The sequence below is a fragment of the Hyperolius riggenbachi genome, chromosome 9 (assembly GCF_040937935.1).
Source record: "Hyperolius riggenbachi isolate aHypRig1 chromosome 9, aHypRig1.pri, whole genome shotgun sequence".
NCBI classification, from domain to species: domain Eukaryota; kingdom Metazoa; phylum Chordata; class Amphibia; order Anura; family Hyperoliidae; genus Hyperolius; species Hyperolius riggenbachi.
The window spans coordinates 92,934,450-92,953,849 of record NC_090654.1 but is presented as its reverse complement, the minus strand read 5'-3'; the positions used below and the strand labels follow the sequence as shown (position 1 = coordinate 92,953,849).

The 19,400-nt window shown below is 44.1% G+C and overlaps 1 protein-coding gene across 2 annotated transcripts; it reads right to left on the bottom strand.

The window, feature by feature from the left end:
- Positions 1-499: 499 nt before the first annotated feature.
- BOLA1 (bolA family member 1) lies at positions 500-7,259 on the bottom strand. Of its 2 annotated transcripts, none has more exons than XM_068251620.1 (2): positions 7,185-7,226; positions 500-1,088 (listed from the first exon to the last, which is right to left on the bottom strand). In XM_068251620.1, exon 2 carries the CDS (start codon positions 1,074-1,076, stop codon positions 645-647), a length of 432 nt encoding a protein of 143 aa, XP_068107721.1. In that variant the 5' UTR covers positions 1,077-1,088; positions 7,185-7,226; the 3' UTR covers positions 500-644. The 2 variants fall into 2 exon arrangements, 1 of the variants encoding a protein (XP_068107721.1); XR_011023703.1 differs by lacking the exon at positions 500-1,088 and adding an exon at positions 2,623-2,754 and having other exon boundaries at positions 7,185-7,259.
- Positions 7,260-19,400: the final 12,141 nt, after the last annotated feature.

Below are 19,400 nucleotides of genomic sequence, written 5' to 3'. Positions count from 1 at the left end.
GTAGTGTGCCATTTCTGCTACACTTTAAATACAACTTGGATAGCAGCTAGTTAAAAGGAACCTAAACTGAGAAGGATATGGATTTTTCCTTTTAAAATAATACCAGTTGCCTGGATGTCCTGCTGATCCTGTGTCTCCAATACTTTCAGCCACAGCCCCTGAACAAGCATGCAGATGAGGTACTCTGACTGAAGTCAGACTGGATCAACTGCATGCTTGTTTCAGGTGTGTGATTCAGCCAATACTGCAGCTAATGAGATCAACAGGACTGCCAGGCAGCTGTTATTGTTTACAAGGAAAAATCCACATACCTCTCAGTTTAGGTTCCCTTTAACATTAATATTAGCCTCCAGTAATCTCTAGAACAATAGAACTCAGATTAGAGGAGAAAGCATCAGAAGTACTAGCCAATCAGGTTCCACTGTATCAGGCAGCAGAGAATTTGCTAGCAGAATAATGGTCAGACCACAAAAGAATTACAAAATCCCGAGGCAGGTAAGACGGTTCCGACAGACATTTATTTTCCTTTAGTTCAGTTACAGATGTCCATTCACCCATGAACATGACACAGCGCTTATGTGTCCACCGGGAAGCCTTATTAGATGCCCACAAAACTAAAATGTCATTTTCTGATGGGTCTCAACTTAAGTGCTCAGTTTCTTGCTCATTTGGGGATCATGCTTGGAGCCTCCCATACAGGCAGGGCTCTTTGTGAGGGTGGGGTTCTCATTCCATTGCTCCGGGGTCTTGGCTTGGATGGAAAGGGCATGTACAGGGCCAGCAAGCTCCTCTTTCAGCAAGTCATTCACCAGTCTGTGTCTCTGAATCAGAGACTTCCCATTGAATACATCAGACACTACCACAACTTTGAAGTGAGTCTCTGACCCAGGAGGCACGGCATGCATGTGGCTCTCGTTAAGCACCTGTAGGTGGCATGGTTCCAGGCTCTGAGTCAGTTTGGATCTGATGGAGGCTTCCACAGGCATCTCCATGCTGAGATGGGATGTAGAATATCGGGATGTAGATAAGACAGACGGAATATTCCTGCAAGCCTGGAGAAGACGTGCTGACAGCATCTGCACAGCCAACTGTGGAGAAAAAGGACAATAAATTATCTAAATGGTTGAAGAGAAAGATTTACACACTCACAGAGTATACAGTGGTTTGCAAAAGTATTCAGCCCCCTTGAAGTTTTCCACATTTTGTCATATTACTGTCACAAATATGAATCAATTTTATTCGAATTCCACGTGAAAGACCAATACAAAGTGGTGTACACGTGAGAACAAAAATCCTACATGATTCCAAACATTTTTTACAAATCAATAACTGCAAAGTGGAGTGTGCGTAATTATTCAGCCCCCTTTGGTCTGAGTGCAGTCAGTTGCCTATAGACATTGCCGATGAGTGCTAATGACTAAATAGAGTTCACCTGTGTGTAATCTAATGTCAGTGCAAATACAGCTGCTCTGTGACAGCCTCAGAGGTTGTCTAAGAGAATATTGGGAGCAACAACACCATAAAGTCCAAAGAACACACCAGACAGGTCAGGGATAAAGTTGTTGAGAAATTTAAAGCAGGCTTAGGCTACAAAAAGATTTCCAAAGCCTTGAACATGCCACGGAGCACTGCTCAAGCGATCATTCAGAAATGGAAGGAGTATGGCACAACTGTAAACCTACCAAGACAAGGCCGTCCACTTAAACTCACAGGCCAAATAAGGAGAGCGCTGATCAGAAATGCAGTCAACAGGCCCATAGTGACTTTGGACGAGCTGCAGTGATCTACAGCTCAGGTGGGGGAATCTGTCCGTAGGACAACTATTAGTCGTGCACTGCACAAAGTTGGCCTTTATGGAAGAGTGGCAAGAAGAAAGCCATTGTTAACAGAAAAGCATAAGAAGTCCCGTTTGCAGTTTGCTACAAGCCATGTGGGGAACACAGCAACCATGTGGAAGAAGGTGCTCTGGTCAGATGAGACCAAAATGGAACTTTTTGGCCAAAATGCAAAACGCTATGTGTGGTGGAAAAATAACACTGCACATCACTCTGAACACACCATCCCCACTGTCAAATATGGTGGTGGCAGCATAATGCTCTGGGGGTGCTTCTCTTTAGCAGGGACAGGGAAGCTGGTCAGAGTTGATGGGAAGATGGATGGAGCCAAATACAGGGTAATTTTGGAAGAAGACCTCTTGGAGTCTGCAAAAGACTTGAGACTAGGGCTGAGGTTCACCTTCCAGCAGGACAATGACCCTAAACATAAAGCCAGGGCAACAATGGAATGGTTTAAAACAAAACATATCCATATGTTAGAATGGCTTAGTCAAAGTCCAGATCTAAATCCAATCGAGAATCTGTGGCAAGATCTGAAAACTGCTGTTCACAAATGCTGTCCATCTAATCTGACTGAGCTGGAGCTGTTTTTCAAAGAAGAATGGGCAAGGATTTCAGTCTCTAGATGTGCAAAGCTGGTAGAGACATACCCTAAAAAGACTGGCAGCTGTAATTGCAGCAAAAGGTGGTTCTACAAAGTATTGACTCAGGGGGCTGAATAATTACACAAACCCCACTTTCCAGTTATTTTTTAATATAGTAAAACTTCTGTCATAGTAACTGTCAGTTTGGATCTGATGGAGGCCTCCACAGGCTTCTCTATGCTGAGATGGGATATAGAATATCAGGATGTAGATAAGATAGACCGAATATTCCTGCAAGCCTGGAGAAGACGTGCTGACAGCATCTGCACAGCCAACTGTGGAGAAAAAGGACAATAAATTATCTAAATAGTTGAAGAGAAAGATCCACGCATTCACATAGAGTATACAGTGGTTTGCAAAAGTATTCGGCCTCATAGAAGTTTTCCACATTTTGTCATATTACTGCCACAAACATGAATCAATTGTATTGGAATTCCACGTGAAAGACCAACACAAAGTGGTGTACAGTTGAGAAGTGGAACGGAAATCATACATGATTCCAAACTTTTTTTTTTAAATAACTGCAAAGTGGGGTGTGCGTAATTGTTCAGCCTCCCTTCCTCCCCGAGTCAATACTTTGTAGAACCACCTTTAGCTGCAATTACAGCTGCCAGTCTTTTTAGGGTATGTCTCTACCAGCTTTGCACATCTAGAGACTGAAATCCTTGCCCATTCTTCTTTGCAAAACAGTTCCAGCTCAGTCAGATTAGATGGAAAGTGTTTGTGAACAGCAGTTTTCAGATCTTGCCACAGATTCTCGATTGGATTTAGATCTGGACTTTGACTGGGCCATTCTAACATATGGATATGTTTTGTTTTAAACCATTCCATTGTTGCCCTGGCTTTATGTTTAGGGTCATTGTCCAGCTGGAAGGTGAACCTCCACCCCAGTCTCAAGTCTTTTGCAGACTCCAAAAGGTTTTCTTCCAAAATTGCTCCATCCATCTTCCCATCAACTCTGACCAGCTTCCCTGTCCCTGCTGAAGAGAAGCACCCCCAGAGCATAATCCTGCCACCACCATATTTGACAGTGGGGATGGTGTGTTCAGAGTGATGTGCAGTGTTAGTTTTCCGCCACACACAGCGTTTTGCATTTTGGCCAAAAAGTTCCATTTTGGTCTCCTCTTGACCAGAGCACCTTCTTCCACATGTTTGCTGTGTCCCCCACATGGCTTGTGGCAAACTGCAAACGGGACTTCTTATGCTTTTCTGTTAACAATGGCTTTCTTCTTGCCACTCTTCCACAAAGGCCAACTGTGTGCAGTGCACGACTAATAGTTGTCCTATGGACAGATTCCCCCACATGGCTTGTGGCAAACTGCAAACGGGACTTCTTATGCTTTTCTGCTAACAATGGGCTCTATTCTCGAAGACCAAACTTTTCCGCAAAATTTTACCGCTATATTTCCGCCAGTGGTAAACTCCGCATTTTTTCAGCATTCTCTAACATTTCCCGCATGTTTGCCGCATGCGGAAAAAAAGATGCGGAAACAGCCATTATTCATGTGGGAATCATGCGGTAAAAAGGTCGCATGAAAAAGTGTTTAAAAAAAAAAAAACTTAAAGTCCAGCAAGCACAGCCCTTAAAGAGAATCTGTATTGTTAAAATCGCACAAAAGTAAACATACCAGTGTGTTAGGGGACATCTCCTATTACCCTCTGACACAATTTTGCCGCTCCTCGCCGCATTAAAAGTGGTTAAAAACAGTTTTAAAAAGTTTGTTTATAAACAAACAAAATGGCCACCAAAACAGGAAGTAGGTTGATGTACAGTATGTCCACACATAAAAAATACATTCATACACAAGCAGGCTGTATACACCCTTCCTTTTGAATCTCAAGAGATCATTTGTGTGTTTCTTTCCCCCTGCAGCTATCTTCCACTGAAGTGTCAGGCTGTTTCTTCCTGCAGAGTGCAGACAGCTCTGCCTGTATGTAATTCCTCAGTATGTGAAAGCCCAGCCAGCTCAGAGGAGGATTTATCCAGCTTGTAAAAGATAAGAGAGAAGCTGCCCTAATCTAAATAATACACAGGCAGTGTGCAGAGAGGGGCCTGGAGGGGGAGATGCATCACAGAACCACAACACTGAAGAACTTGGCAGCCTTCCAGACACAGGCCGACAAGTCTGACAGGGGAAAGATACATTGATTTATTACAGAGATGGTGATAGTAGAACGTGCTGCAGTAAGCCAGAACACATTAGAATAGCTTTTGGAACTTGTAGGATGATAAAAAACAGGATGCAATTTTTGTTACGGAGTCTCTTTAAGCCTTCAGACTTAATTAAAGTCAATGGGATGCGGAATATATCACCTACTACTTGTAGGTGATAAAAAAATAAAATAAATAAATAATAATAATAAAAAAAAAAAAAAAAAAAAAAAACGGTAATTAACGACGAAATGATGCGCCTGAACGTTTTTGAGAATTGATCTTTTATTGCGGAAAATACCGACTTTTGCGGAAATTTTTCCGCATGAATCCCGCACTTTTACCACACTTTTTCCGCATGCGGAAAAAACATGCAGAACATTTTGAGAATGCAAAATTGACGGTATTTTGGGTGCAAGCTTCCCGCATGTACTTTACCGCATGCGGGAAGTCTTTGAGAATAGAGCCCAATGGCTTTTTTCTTGCCACTCTTCCATAAAGGCCAACTTTGTGCAGTGCATGACTAATAGTTGTATGGACAGATTGTCCCACCTGACCTGTAGATCTCTGCAGCTCGTCCAGAGTCACCATGGGCCTCTTGACTGCATTTCTGATCAGCGCTCTCCTTGTTCGGCCTGTGAGTTTAGGTAAATGGCCTTGTCTTGGTAGGTTTACAGTTGTGCCATACTCCTTCCATTTCTGAATGATCGCTTGAACAGTGCTCCGTGGGATGTTCAAGGCTTTTGGAAATCTTTTTGTAGCCTAAGCCTGCTTTACATTTCTCAACAACTTTATCCCTGACCTGTCTGGTGTGTTCTTTGGACTTCATGGTGTTGTTACTCCCAATATTGTCTTAGATAACCTCTGAGGTCGTCACAGAGCAGCTGTTTTTGTACTGACATTAGGTTACACACAGGTGCACTCTATTTAGTCATTAGCACTCATCAGGCAATGTCTATAGGCAACTGACTCTACTCAGACCAAAGCGGGCTGAATAATTACGCACACCCCACTTTGCAGTTATTAATTTGTAAAAAAATTTTTGAATCATGTATGATTTTCATTCCACTTCTCACGTGTACACCACTTTGTGTTGGTCTTTCACGTGGAATGCCAATAAAATTGATTCACGTTTGTGGCAGTAATATGACAAAATGTGGAAAGCTTCAAGGGGGCTGAATACTTTTGCAAACCACTGTATATGTTTACTATGACAGAAGTTTTACTATATCCAGGTTTACTATGCCAGGTGTTTCTCCCATAGACTTATAATGGAGATTGGCTGTGACCTGGAGAGCTAGTTTACTATATCCGAATGTTTACTATACCTACATTTATTATTATAACAAGATTATACTGTATAACACACTGTGAAAGACACAAAGGTTCTCATTTACCAATATTATCTAAAGCTGTAGAACATTGAAGAATTTAAATGATCTACAAAATCACATCCGCATTTATAAACCATTGTGTGTCATTATGCAGCAGGAGAGCCTGCCTGCAACCCTTGTCTGAGTCATATCAGACTATAGCATGGAATGCCAAAAGACTATGGGTTTTGCAGCTGCGATTTTCATTTAAGCTAATGCGAGGTTGTTTTTCAAAACAGAAAGGCTGGCCATAATGCAGGAAGTGGAATGATATTCAGGCAGGCGTCGCACTTGTTGAAGTTTGTCTATACGGGCCCTTTTCCAATTGATACGATTTGCAAAAAACGTGTGTTTTCCCCGACAGCAACAGCACCGTGATTAACCTAATGCAATCATCAGCCTGCATGATTTTTGGCGCGACTGCACTCCGTCCCTGACGGCTCATGGCGCAATTGCTGCAAATGGAGATTGAAGGATGCACAATCTCAAATAAAACATGCGATTCCTCTTTGAAACTCACTGACTACTATAAAAAAACAAACCCCTGTATTCAATCGCAGACTAAACACGCGTATCATGTGGAAAAAAGCTTTGCGAGGAATCGTCTGCGTTTCCTACAGCCAGGAGTGCGATGCGTTTGCGCTGGCTGAATCGCAAAAACGCAAACCGCTAGCGATTTTACAATCGCTACGGTTTGGTTTTTAACATAGGAATCGCGGTAGGTCATTTCCACTACCGCGATTCGCTTTTTACGGGAACGCGAACGCGCGGCAGAGCGATATTTGCCGCGATTTTGCTATGCAGTGCATAGCATAGCAAAATCGCATCCGTGAACGTCGGGGAATCTCCGGTAATTGCGATTCAGCAATCGCTAGCGTTCAGCGTGAAAGCTAGCGACTGCAAGTGGAAAAGGGCCCCACCCAGTGAAATGACCCACCTGACCACACATGGGGCGGTTCACCCATCTTACAGCACAGTAATATAATAAGAAAGAAGCCCAAGCCACACAAACCAACAGCAATGTGTCACATTAAGAGCCAGTCATACTATAAGTGCAGCATTGCAATTCACAGGGCTATTGTTATTGTCTTCATCTATCCATATTATTGACAAGCTTCTATATCCTATATCCACTATATATATCTGACATAACTTTACCATCAATACAATATTTACTTACTGCAAAACCCACACTGCAGCCCTGTGTCCTTGCAGCACAGTTCCGGTAGACGAAGTGCATTCTGGTAAATGTAGTCTCTTGCAGTCCTCCCCACGGCTAGCCCGTGCTACTAGAAACTACAGTCCCAGGATGCATCTGGATAGCTGGATCTTACAAGACTGAGCGTCTGAGAGATATTATTTCACAAATTCACACTGGGAACCTTGCTGTTCTTTTATACTTTGCATGATTTTGTCTATATAGAAAAACGAGGAATACATGCTGGTATGCACATTTTTTATTGTGGGCTTTTTCACATTCGACCACCAGGTGGCAGACTTGTTATATCTCTCAAGACTAGTGAAAAGGCACTAAATGGGGTGGGGAGAGAACAATTACGTGGTAGTCATCTCCCTATTGAAAAGTTCCTGAGGTCAGTGAGGTGTGAAACTGCACTTGTGCTTAGAGAGAGACCCCCTTTCTGATTAGTATTCTGTATGGCAAGGCTTAATGGCAAACTTTATTTCACAGAGCTGTTACTTGTTTTTGTGCATACAGCCATTACATAGTGTGCATATGAAACACAGTCATAAGCTATTGCATTATTTAGTGTGGGATAGAGGGCATGCTTAATGTGGGAGGGCAGACAAAGCCTTATCCTTAGGGACCACTGATTTTACACCCCCCAGAAAGTTATGAGAACATATGATTTATAATCAGGCTTGATATTTTTTAGTAAACAAACCAAAATTAGGTTTTAGTCAATTCTCTTTGGTAAAGGTATAATATTGTGTTGTACACCTCTGCATAGCCATCCTATTCTATTTGCAGTTCTCTCCACTGCAGTGGCCTTTCTATTACAGCTGCAACGCCCTACTTAAAAGAATACTTTTGACAAATGATTGAAAAAAAAATTGAAGTCAATGGATCATTCAGTAAACAGAGTGTTTTTTTTTGCAAATGTTTACATTCCAATTCCACACTTTAAAATTGGACAGCTTTCTGGTTTTTTTTGTTTGTTTTTTTTACAATGAGGGCATTCCAAATTACAATGTACTTCGCCACAATATGGAAAATTGTGAGCGAATGAGGAAAATTGACGGAAAAACATACCAAATGAGATCGCAAAGCCCCAGAAAACCTGAAATTGAAAAAAAAAAAAAACAGGAGAAAAAAGCCTGGCACTTGCTTGAGCATTTATTGCCATAAAGTGTGTATATGCATACAGTCCTTCCATAGGTGAAACATAATGTAGTACTTGTCCTGGCTGGTGCATATTTGCCGGGTGCACGAGTGTGCTCGGCCACATTGCCTTGCATTGCCGTTGCATTACCCTGCGGTAAAACTGGAAATAGCAATGTAGGTTTGCAAGGCAAGTGTAAAAGGGGCTTGAAGGTGGCCAAACACTATAATTTTTTTTAATACATTAAGGGCTCGTTCAGACTATACGCGCTGCCGTGTGCATTTTGGCAGTACATATAGTGGGCGACATGCAAGAACAGTAGAAGGGCATAGACAGCCGTTCTACCATTCCCATCATATGCGCTGCGCAGCAGTGCGATGCACTATCACACTGCTGCATGCATTTTCGGGAATCGCAGCGCAGATCCCATTCACTGTAGTGAATGGGATTTGCAGCGCAGTGCAAAGTAGCGCAGATGGCGCTCATTCATTCATTCAGCCATCTGCGCTGAATGATCTGAACGAGGCTTTGGAGATTTGATTAGACGAAAAATGTATAAATGAACTGAAGTGGATTTTTGTGTTTTTGATCAAAATTACAATCTACATAACCATCAAAATTCAAAACCGCAATGTTAGTTCTTGGAAATGTAATGTCGATCACAGTGCTGATCAAAATCAAAGATGTATAGTGTATGGTCAACTCTACAAAGTCATCCGAAATTAATGCTTAATTCTCGCCCACGAAGCTTATAATCAGATATCAGGGTGACAAAATTCTAGCGTATCTGTAGCTTTTGCCTTACAATTATTCCTGTACCCATGTGCCACACTGTTTCCCATCTTCCATCTGCATCACTGCTGCATTTTACGCTGCTACACAACTTCCCAAAACTTCTGCTTTCACAGCTGAAAGTCAAGAAGATGGAGTACAGCGTACAACGCAGCAGCGGGAGGCAAAGACACGTGGGTAAGTTACAGAGGAACTTTATCCAACGATTAAACTTCATCTCAATCAGTATCTGATACCCCCTTTCCCATGAGAAATCTCTAGATTTTCTTGAATAGATCATCAGGGGGGTCTACAGTATATGGCTGATATTGTGGTGAAACCCGACCCACAGTGTGATGTCATGACCATGATCCTGTCAGTCTGCTGTCTGTGATCCTTGATGCATTGTGGGAAATAACGGCTTTTTCCAGCTGCCAAGCAAGAAATATCTTCTCTGTGCATAGAACTCTCAGTAACGAACATTCTGTACAGATCACCTGGCAGAACTGAAGATATCGCCACCAGTGATAAATTTCAGAATGTAAATCGGGCAGAGGGAATATTTTACAAGGGGCAAAAACTGACAAAATATTCTATAAATTAATTTAGTAAAAAATAAGCAATTTTATTCATCATGCCTTTTTCACTACAGTTCCTCTCTAACCCACTCTGGGACAGTTTCAGCTTTCACTAAACTGATCATGCTCATTGTCACGGAAGAGCCGCGAGAAAAGAAAACGCCATCGCAATCAGTTTTCTGCACCGATTGTCATTGACGTGCCAGATCATAATTGGATGTGTAGGTCCTTGCAGTCAAGCCTGGGTGTCTCTGGTTTTCTTTGTAGCTAATGGAGCTCTTTTCATGAAGTCCCCTTTTGTCTCTAACTATCCCAATGTTTGTTTAATTAACTTGGTCAAAAGAAGTTTCTTCAAGGAACCAATCACATCCAGGTGTGAATTGCTGAGCTGACAGGATACCATTTGGTGATTCCAGCAAGAGCTAGCTTTCCACACAGCAGGGCTCCAGACACGGTGGAGCCATCCCATCAGGATTAAACTTAAGGTGGATCCGAGATGAAAAACTAACTATAACAAGTAACTTGTCTATATATCTTATCTAAAGTTTAGATAACTTTAGCAAATTTAGCAAATCTTGCTTCAAACAGCTTTAATAGAATATGATTGATTATTCCTGTGATACAATGACAGCAGCCATGTTGTTTGTAAACATTACACAGAAGCAGGCTTATCTGCATCTTGAGCAAAAAAAACGAATCCCCCCTCCTCCTCCATCCTTCCCTCTGCCTCTGAAATCTCTGGCTAGTAATACCTCCCCCTCCTCCTGCCAAGACTGAGCTCCCATGAGCCCTTGCTACTGTCTGAAAGTGCCTTGGCTCTCTGAAAACCTGTGGGCGTGGCTTCTTTAGTTTATAGGGAATTAGAGTATTAAAACAAAAAAGTATTTGGCTTGAGGAATACCCTATAAACAATAGGAAAGGAACACAATTATGCAATGAGTAAAAGTTCATCTCGGATCCACTTTAAATGTAGTATATGATTTTAGCCTGTTTAAGGAATACTGTTTATATGAGAGATATGAAAGTTATATCATTCTGCTGGTCCGGATCTGGTGAATATTTTAATATTAAATTGGGGCCACTGACATACCCAGTCACCGAGGTATGCAGCTGCCTCATGCCAGAACATGTTACCCTAATCAAGTTTGATGTCCTAAGAATTGTCATATTCTGAGGAATATGAATCTGTGATTGTTATGTGTGTGCGGGACACATAAGCTGAGTTATGAAATATGTCAAATTGGGTGGATGGAAAATGTCCCTGTAACGATTGGGGAATTATTTCCGAGGTCAGCGCACAAGATGTGCGCTGACACTGCGGAAATCCTCCACAAGCGTATGAAACAACAGAACAACGAAAACAAAAGAGAATGCGAACACTTGCTAAACGGTTACCTCACCGAGACTACAGCAAGAGTTCGATCCAGACAAGACAGACAGAAGGAGTAACCAGTAGCAACCGCAGCTCTGGCCTACACTCCCAGACAGAATACAGAAGGAACCACCGCCACTACCGCTAGGGCGAATGCGATCCAGACAGACAGACAGATGTGGCTACCAGTAGCAACCACACCCCGGCGCTTTTGATTGGGCAGAGGAGCCGTGTCTGGAAGGTCGGGGGAGAAGGGGCGGGGAAGCGCCGACCAGCGGCGATGTGATACTAAGAGCTGCATAAGCTTACAAGCAAGCGTATGTAGCATGACATGCCACAAACTGTGGACATGTGTGGTGATTACATATAGTAACCCTCATTGGGCTGGACATAGTAAAGTGAAAAAAACATTGAGAACAACTTGTGCATCATAAATTGAAGTGAAAAGCAATATACAAATTTACATAATCATATTGACAAACTTGTGCATAATAAGCACTGTGCATAATAAATCTAGTGCAAACGCAAACTGCCTTTACCTATTAACGTGTAGCACAGATCGAATACATATACTGCAGCACTCACAGGACATAGCTTATCTCCATTTTATTATTAGCCACATTCAATAATAAATCTAATTATATATTCCCATCTTTATTAATTAAGATTTAAAAAGACCTCCATTAAACCCCCCCCCAACCCCCCCCCCCCCCTGAAAAACTGGGGGGAATCTGTGTTCTCTAAGAGACCCACAGAGGTAACAATTCCCCCTAATACTGTTGCCCAATGCCACCACTGTCCCCTACAGGGACATAAACTCATACATCAGGTATCCAGCTCTTAGTATCACATCGCCGCTGGTCGGCGCTTCCCCGCCCCTTCACCCCCGACCTTCCAGACACAGCTCCTCTGTCCAATCATAAACGCTGGGGGCGCGGCTCCCGAACGTCATACAGGAAGCCGCGCAGCGCTGTTTTGGACAAGGACAAGCACGTGAACAAGCGACAGGTGGGCGCGAAACGGCTGTAGTGCCGTCCTCTCACTATCCCTGGTCACCCGAAGCCTGTACACCCCAGCACCAGCATCATCAGGTTTGATCATTCCTTTACTTGTTTGATGGATGTATAATGTGGCATGAAGATAAATAAAAACGCTTAAAGGGACAGTTGCCCGGTCTGCCTTTGATGTACTGTAAGAATATAGAAGGAACCACCACCTCTACCTCTAGGGCGAATGGGATCCCAACAGACAGAACGATTTCCTGCCGACCGCCGCTGGCGACAAGCCAATCGCAACAGAAAAGACAGAACTAGGCAATACAGATAAATAACAACCTAACTACGCTAGAAGGAATGCTAGTGCACTCCCAAGGATTATTCTAAGATAATCTTAGCAAACAATATGCAGAGGGCTGAGACTCCAGGTACGGTAAGTTAGCAGGATCAAACCTTTATGACCAGCAGGGAATTCTGGGAGGAAATGGTATTTATACTGCAAGCCATCAAAGGAAGCAGCTAAGCAATTTGCATGCCAAGTGGATGCAGATTCCTCACCAGAGCAGCAGCTCAGCAAGTTGCAGAGTGAAGACAGGTCTCCTTTCCAGGGACCTGCAGCACTCAGACCTACAGAATGGTCAAAAAGCTGTCTGCCTGTGCAGACAGCAGAGCAGATCATTACAGTACCCCCCCCCCCCCCCCACGGACGGCTTCCAGACGTCTCTCAAAACTGATATTTCCAAAAAAAATCAGACTGAACACTCATGAAGGTCGGGACAGCCCGACAAGGCTCAATTCCAGAGTCAGTCTTCCCGAAACCGAACTCATCGGAAGCAGAAGCCACCAAAACATGCCCATCAGTACTACAAGCCTTCGGCGTAACACCCATCAGAACTGTGAATGCCAGAGAAGAACCCATCGACACTCTCCGAGCAATACCCACCACCTTCCAGGGACCGTCCAAAAATACCAAACCTACCACAATACCTATTCGAAGTGTCCTTTACAACAGAGAAGCCACTGTTGATCCCATCCAGGGTACCAAGAAAAATTTCTCCCAGAATCTCCCAGAACACTTTGAAGCTCCGCAGAGATCCCAAGAGGCCAGAACGTTCACCAGGCTCACATGGAGAACTATCAAGAACCCCTATGGAACCTATGACAATTCCGGATTCAGAATTACCAGGATGACCATCAAGATCAGGGCTTTCAGGGACCACTTCTGGGCATGCAGGAAGGCAGGCAAAATCAGAACATGTCTCCACCCAGGAAGCATCTGAGCATGCTGGTAACCGAGACACACTTGGGCATTCTGGCTCACAGAGCGCATCGGGGTACACTGGTACAAGAGAAACCTCAGGACACGTCGAGGAACTGCAAACCTCAGAGTCCGTCACGACAAGACCAAAACCAGGACCGGGTAAAAAATCATCACGAGTAGTGGTCAAAAGTACTGGTCTTTCAAAAGAAGACTTGGACTCAGACTTAAAGGGAAGGTTCAAGCAAAATTAAAAAATGAGTTTCACTTACCTGGGGCTTCTACCAGCCCCATGCAGCCATCCTGTGCCCTCGTAGTCACTCACTGCTGCTCCAGTCCCCCGCTGGCAGTTTGCCGACCTCGGAGGTCGGCGGGCCGCATTGCGTACATTTTTACGCATTCCCGCTAGTGCAGGAACATAACACATACATTTTTACGCATTACTGGTTCAATGCGTAAAAATGTACGCATTGAACCATTAATGCGTAAAAATGTATGTGTTAATGTTCCTGCACTAGCGGGAATGCGTAAAAATGTACGCAATGCGGCCCGCCGACCTCCGAGGTCGGCAAGCTGCCAGCGGGGGACTGGAGCAGCAGTGATTGACTACGAGGGCACAGGATGGCTGCATGGGGCTGGTAGAAGCCCCAGGTAAGTGAAACTCATTTTTTAATTTTGCTTGGACATTCCCTTTAAGTCTCTGTGACTGTAATTGTATCTAACAAAAACTCATCCTTGACTACGCATGACTGAAGTTCTACAAGAGCTGCAAAGGTAGTCAGCATAACAGCAATGCCTACTGAAGAGGGCAATACCTCAGAAAGACCTGGGGGGCAGGAGGCATCCCCTAAAAGTTCTGCACCCTTTGGGAGGAACTTGGAGACCTCCAATGTAATGATTGGTGTCAGCACACAGAGAGAATCTGATTATTGGTGATCTGCAGTATCACCAACAATATAGCTATATACCCGATTATTGATGATCTGTAGAATCACCAATAATACAAGTATGACTAACCTGTAGACACCTGATAAAGTGTAAGTGTTTTGGTGCAACAGTAGGCTGTCTCCCGTGGGGCGGGAGACGCAGATAACAATGAGCATGGACCACCTGAGGAGCAGGTGGCCCTTGGCTGGGTGTGAACTATCTCCTAGGAAAGGGGATAGAGATAACCTGCGAGCCAGTGATTCCCTGCAATACTGGGAATCAGACTATACTGCAGCCAAAGGATTCCTAAGGGAGAGAGCCCCTGACTGGGCTGCCGAGAGGCCTCTCTGAGGAACAGGAGGTCTCTGCAGCTACCTGACACTTGGCTGGGTAGTGTCACAGGTAGTACAGACAGACTGAACACTCAAGGTATGAGTAACAGCCAGAAGGGTCGGCCAGGCCAGGTCGGCAACACACGAGCAGATAAGGTACAGAGACAGAAGGCTGATTCGGTAACCAGGTACAGGCAGGGTTTGGCAACAGGTAGGCAGATATGCATAGGTACCGAATCAGAAAGCAGGAGAGAGGTCTAGAGAGCAATTGGTCATAACAGATAAAGCAGAGGCCTAGTCTAGAGTGTGAGGTCCGTGGTCTCAACACCCAGGAACTGGTCTAAAGTATAACACAGCTCTGACACAGTATTCCTAAGCTTGGGTGTGAGGTCCTTGGTCACAACACCCTGGAACTGGTCTAAAGTATAACACAACAATGACACAGTATTCCTAAGCTTGGGTGTGAGGTCCTTGGTCACAACACCCTGGAACTGGTCTAAAGTATAACACAGTAATGACACAAGCGTAATCTGGCTAAGTGTGAATTCCCAGGTCCACCTGGTTCTAACACACTATGGGATTGGACTATGGTCTGAGTGCTCACACGTATGTATTCGCAACGGCAGACAACCGAGACTGACCAGTGAGATCGATATATATTGTGCAGCGCTCCTCAGCGCCACCCAGCGCTACTCAGCCAATGACAGTCTGCGCTGGGATCAGCTGATCAACCTGATCAACTGATCCCTCTCCTCCTGGCATAAAGGTCCTGCCTCCCAGCGCGCGCGCGTAGCTCTCCATCTGTGTGCACTAGATAGAAGGCTCAGACAAACCAGACGCATGCGGCTGTGCGGAAACCGCCGGTCTAAACGCGGAGACATCCACCCCGCTGCCAGACTGCGCGGCGGCATCTCCGCATTCCTTTACATCCAAAACCTCAAACAAAACCGCAGGAGCATAATTTCCCAAGTTTTCTGACAAGGTCATCGAGGATTCTGAACTATCCATGTTACAGGGCAAAACATCAAATACATTCTGCGGACAGGGCAGATGTCCCAGGGATGGTTTTACAATCCGCTGAGACTGAATTTTATCATCAAGAACAGGATGCACAGGAATATCTACAGGAACAAACACTGACTCCCTGACTCTAAACTCATTGCACGCAGAATCCTGCAGAGCAGTCAAACTAGACTGCAATTCCAAACTGGCAGAAGGACAGGTGAGAGTAGCTGCAATACCTAGATGAGCCTCTAGGTTTACTGCAGGAGATTTTATGCAAGCCAATATTGACTCATCCAGAGTACAGGGTGGAGAGTCAGTACTTTCTTCAGAGCAAGAAAGGGACTCACAAATGTCAGTGCGTGTGGATATCATGATTTCATTCATGGTAAAGGGCAGGCTCACAGGAACACCTTAGAAACAGGCATTAGATCGCACAGATTCAAACTCCATACAAGCAGAAGAAAATCTTTCAGAATTCACACAGGTGTCAACAACAGTGGTACACCCATTCATTTCAGATCGCACAGTGTCAAAACTCACTTGCTTTACCCCAGAAAGGCAGGAACAATCATCCGATAACAGTGTCTCTTTATTGAAGTCAATTGGTTGGTGTGTGTGTAATTCATCCAAAATCATCTGCCACACACAAATCACCGGATCCACAAAACACTTGTCACACTCATCAGATTCGATCAAAGTGTACACAGAATCGATACAAGCATTAAGAATCTCTTCACTTTCTGCGATGTAAAAATCGCAAAACGCTTTCCAATCAAACTCGAACTCCTCAATCAAAGCCCCAATCTCCCACGGAGCGAATGGAGGCTCAAACAACCCTATATCAAAGAAACACTCATATGGGTTGGGATGAGGAACATGCATAGATTTTCTTACTGCTTTAATATAATGTATAATTCTGCCTATAATAGGATCCACATATGCTTTTGCTTTGGGTAATGGGACCTGAGAAAAATTGTACAAATCCGAAATTCCTTCTACACTGGGAATTTCGGTTTGGCTGGTCATACTGTAACAATTCAGGAATTATTTCCGAGGTCAGCGCACAAAATAAGCGCTGACACTGCGGAAATCCTCCACAAGCGTATGAAACAACAGAACCCAGCTTTGGTGCAATGCACCTGTAGAGGGAAACAACCCCTCTGCACTGCCACAGATGCCAGATGGGAATTGTACGAATTGCAGCAATGCAGGGCAAGATAGCCCTTAGAGAGAGAAAGTGAGCACAGCGACAGAATGTATGTGTGTCCACTAATCTAGTCGCTACCCGGCGACGGTGAACACACAACTAAGACAGAGCAAAGGAACAGACAGGACTAACTACACGCGGTCCCCACACGTTAAGCGCAATAGAGACAAAATGCGTGCCCGGCACGGTCGCCACACGAGAAGCGCAATAGCGACAAAGCGTACCAACCCTGACTAACCAAAGAAACATGAAAACAAAAGAGAACTCGAACGCTTGCTAAACGGTTACCTCACCAAGACTACAGCAAGCATTCGATCCAGACAAGACAGACAGAAGGAGTAACCAGTAGCAACCGCAGCTCTGGCCTACACTCCCAGACAGAATACAGAAGGAACCACCGCCACTACCGCCAGGGCGAATGCAATCCAGACAGACAGACAGACAGACAGATGGGGCTACCAGTAGCAACCGCTGCTCTGGCTTGCATCCCTAAGGCAGAATACAGAAGGAACCACCACCACTACTGCTAGGGCGAATGCGATCCAGACAGACAGACAGATGGGGCTACCAGTAGCAACCGCTGCTCTGGCTTGCACACCTAAGGCAGAATACAGAAGGAACCACCGCCTCTACCGCTAGGGCGAATGCGATCCCAACAGACAGAACGATTTCCTGTCGACTGCCGCTGGCGACAAGACAATCACAACAGAAAAGACAGAACTAGGCAATACAGATAAATAACAACCTAACTACGCTAGAAGGAATGCTAGTGCACTCCCAAGGATTATTCTAAGACAATCTTAGCAAACAATATGCAGAGGGATGAGACTCCAGGTAAGTTAGCAGGATCAAACCTTTATGACCAGCAGGTATTCTGGGAGGAAATGGTATTTATACTGCAAGCCATCAAAGGAAGCAGCTAAGCAATTTGCATGCCAAGTGGATGCAGATTCCTCACCAGAGCAGCAGCTCAGCAAGTTGCAGAGTGAAGACAGGTCTCCTTTCCAGGGACCTGCAGCACTCAGACCTACAGAATGGGCATAAAGCTGTCTGCCTGTGCAGACAGCAGAGCAGATCATTACAGTCCCACCCAGAAGGGTAACTGCCCCTGTCCAGCCCCTGGGCTGAACCTGAGACCCCACTCATTCAAAAGAACTTGACAGGGACTCCTCCCCTGAGTCTTTCAAATTCCATCACCACGAAGGCATGCTGTTGCTCTGAGGACTGAGCAGCGGCCATATTTGTTTGAACTTTGCTCCAGAAACAAAGGAACTTAATGTGCATACCCAGAAGGACATTTTCACCTGAGCTTAAGTATCCGTTTATTTCGTCCCTTACTTTGATTTTTATACTGCGCTACTATTGTCTCTCTAATTGTTGATTTTAATGATTTTCTGTATATATTAATTATTTGTATTGCATTCATAATAAAAGACTTCTAAAAGTCATTTATTTGTTCAGATACCCCTGCTATTCAGCCACACAGAAAGAATCCCAGCGTCCCGAAGAGTCGCTACTGCTGTTGATAGCTAGATAAAATAGAGTGTGTTTTAACCGTTTTATTTGCAGGTATTAGTATCAGTGAGGTTAGGTCTTCTGCCCTCCTGCAGAAGTGGTGGCAGTTTTATACCCTGAAATAGTGTGTAATTTGTGTTACTGTAACTCACAAGCTCCCTTCTAGCCTGTCTGCCGCCAAAATTCCAATGGTTTCTGTGCACCAATTGCGACCACAGATTGCATGGTCTGTGTGCTTTAATCGATTGGAAGGCATTGTGTGGTCTGGCCACCAGGGGGCGTGTGACACTCATCCCTGCTCAGTAAGTGTTCATTAATAATGGGACTGTGTTTAAGTGCCTTATGTTTAATTATTATATCACGGAGATGTTGAGCTTTTTTTGTCTTACTGAGCCTAAACATGTGTAAACCACAACTCACCCACGAGGTTAAGAACATAACCTACATAATTGGTAAATTTCCAGTGACAGCTTAACCACACTGAATGCTGCAGGAAACCTTTTGTGTGTTGTCCACATTACATTTTTTACTTTTCTTAAAGATAAATATTTTCCTTCTGTATGAAATAATGGTCAGTTTGCCTTTAGGGTTACTACAATGGGTGCTAACATGTATTGGTTTACTTAGTAAAATACATAACATGGGATCACACATGATTCTAATTTTATTGTTTAGTAGGTTGGTACAACGGCAGTCTTGGTAGAGAGTTAGGGGCCCAGTTATTGGCAATATCAACAGAATTTACTAAACCGCAGTATAGTAAAGCAACCACAAAATGGCTCTGTAAATTTTAACGTGTTGCAATGATCTCTATGGTATTGTGACTTCCTGTATTCACTCTGTGTTCCTCTCTATTCTTAGTAAGCTGCATTGCCTGATGGTGGTGTATGTTTTAGTTCTGCATGTTTTTCTTCAGTAAAGGGTTCTAACTTGTTATACTGGGTGCCTGTCTGTGTGTACAGACCACTCTGCTCCATCACCAGTAACAGTGGATAATATCCACTGAGAGCTGTAGACAAATAGGCAATGTTACACTAACACAGTAAAGTCGCCCATCTGCAACATCTCTGATTGCAAATGTCTAGAAGACAGCA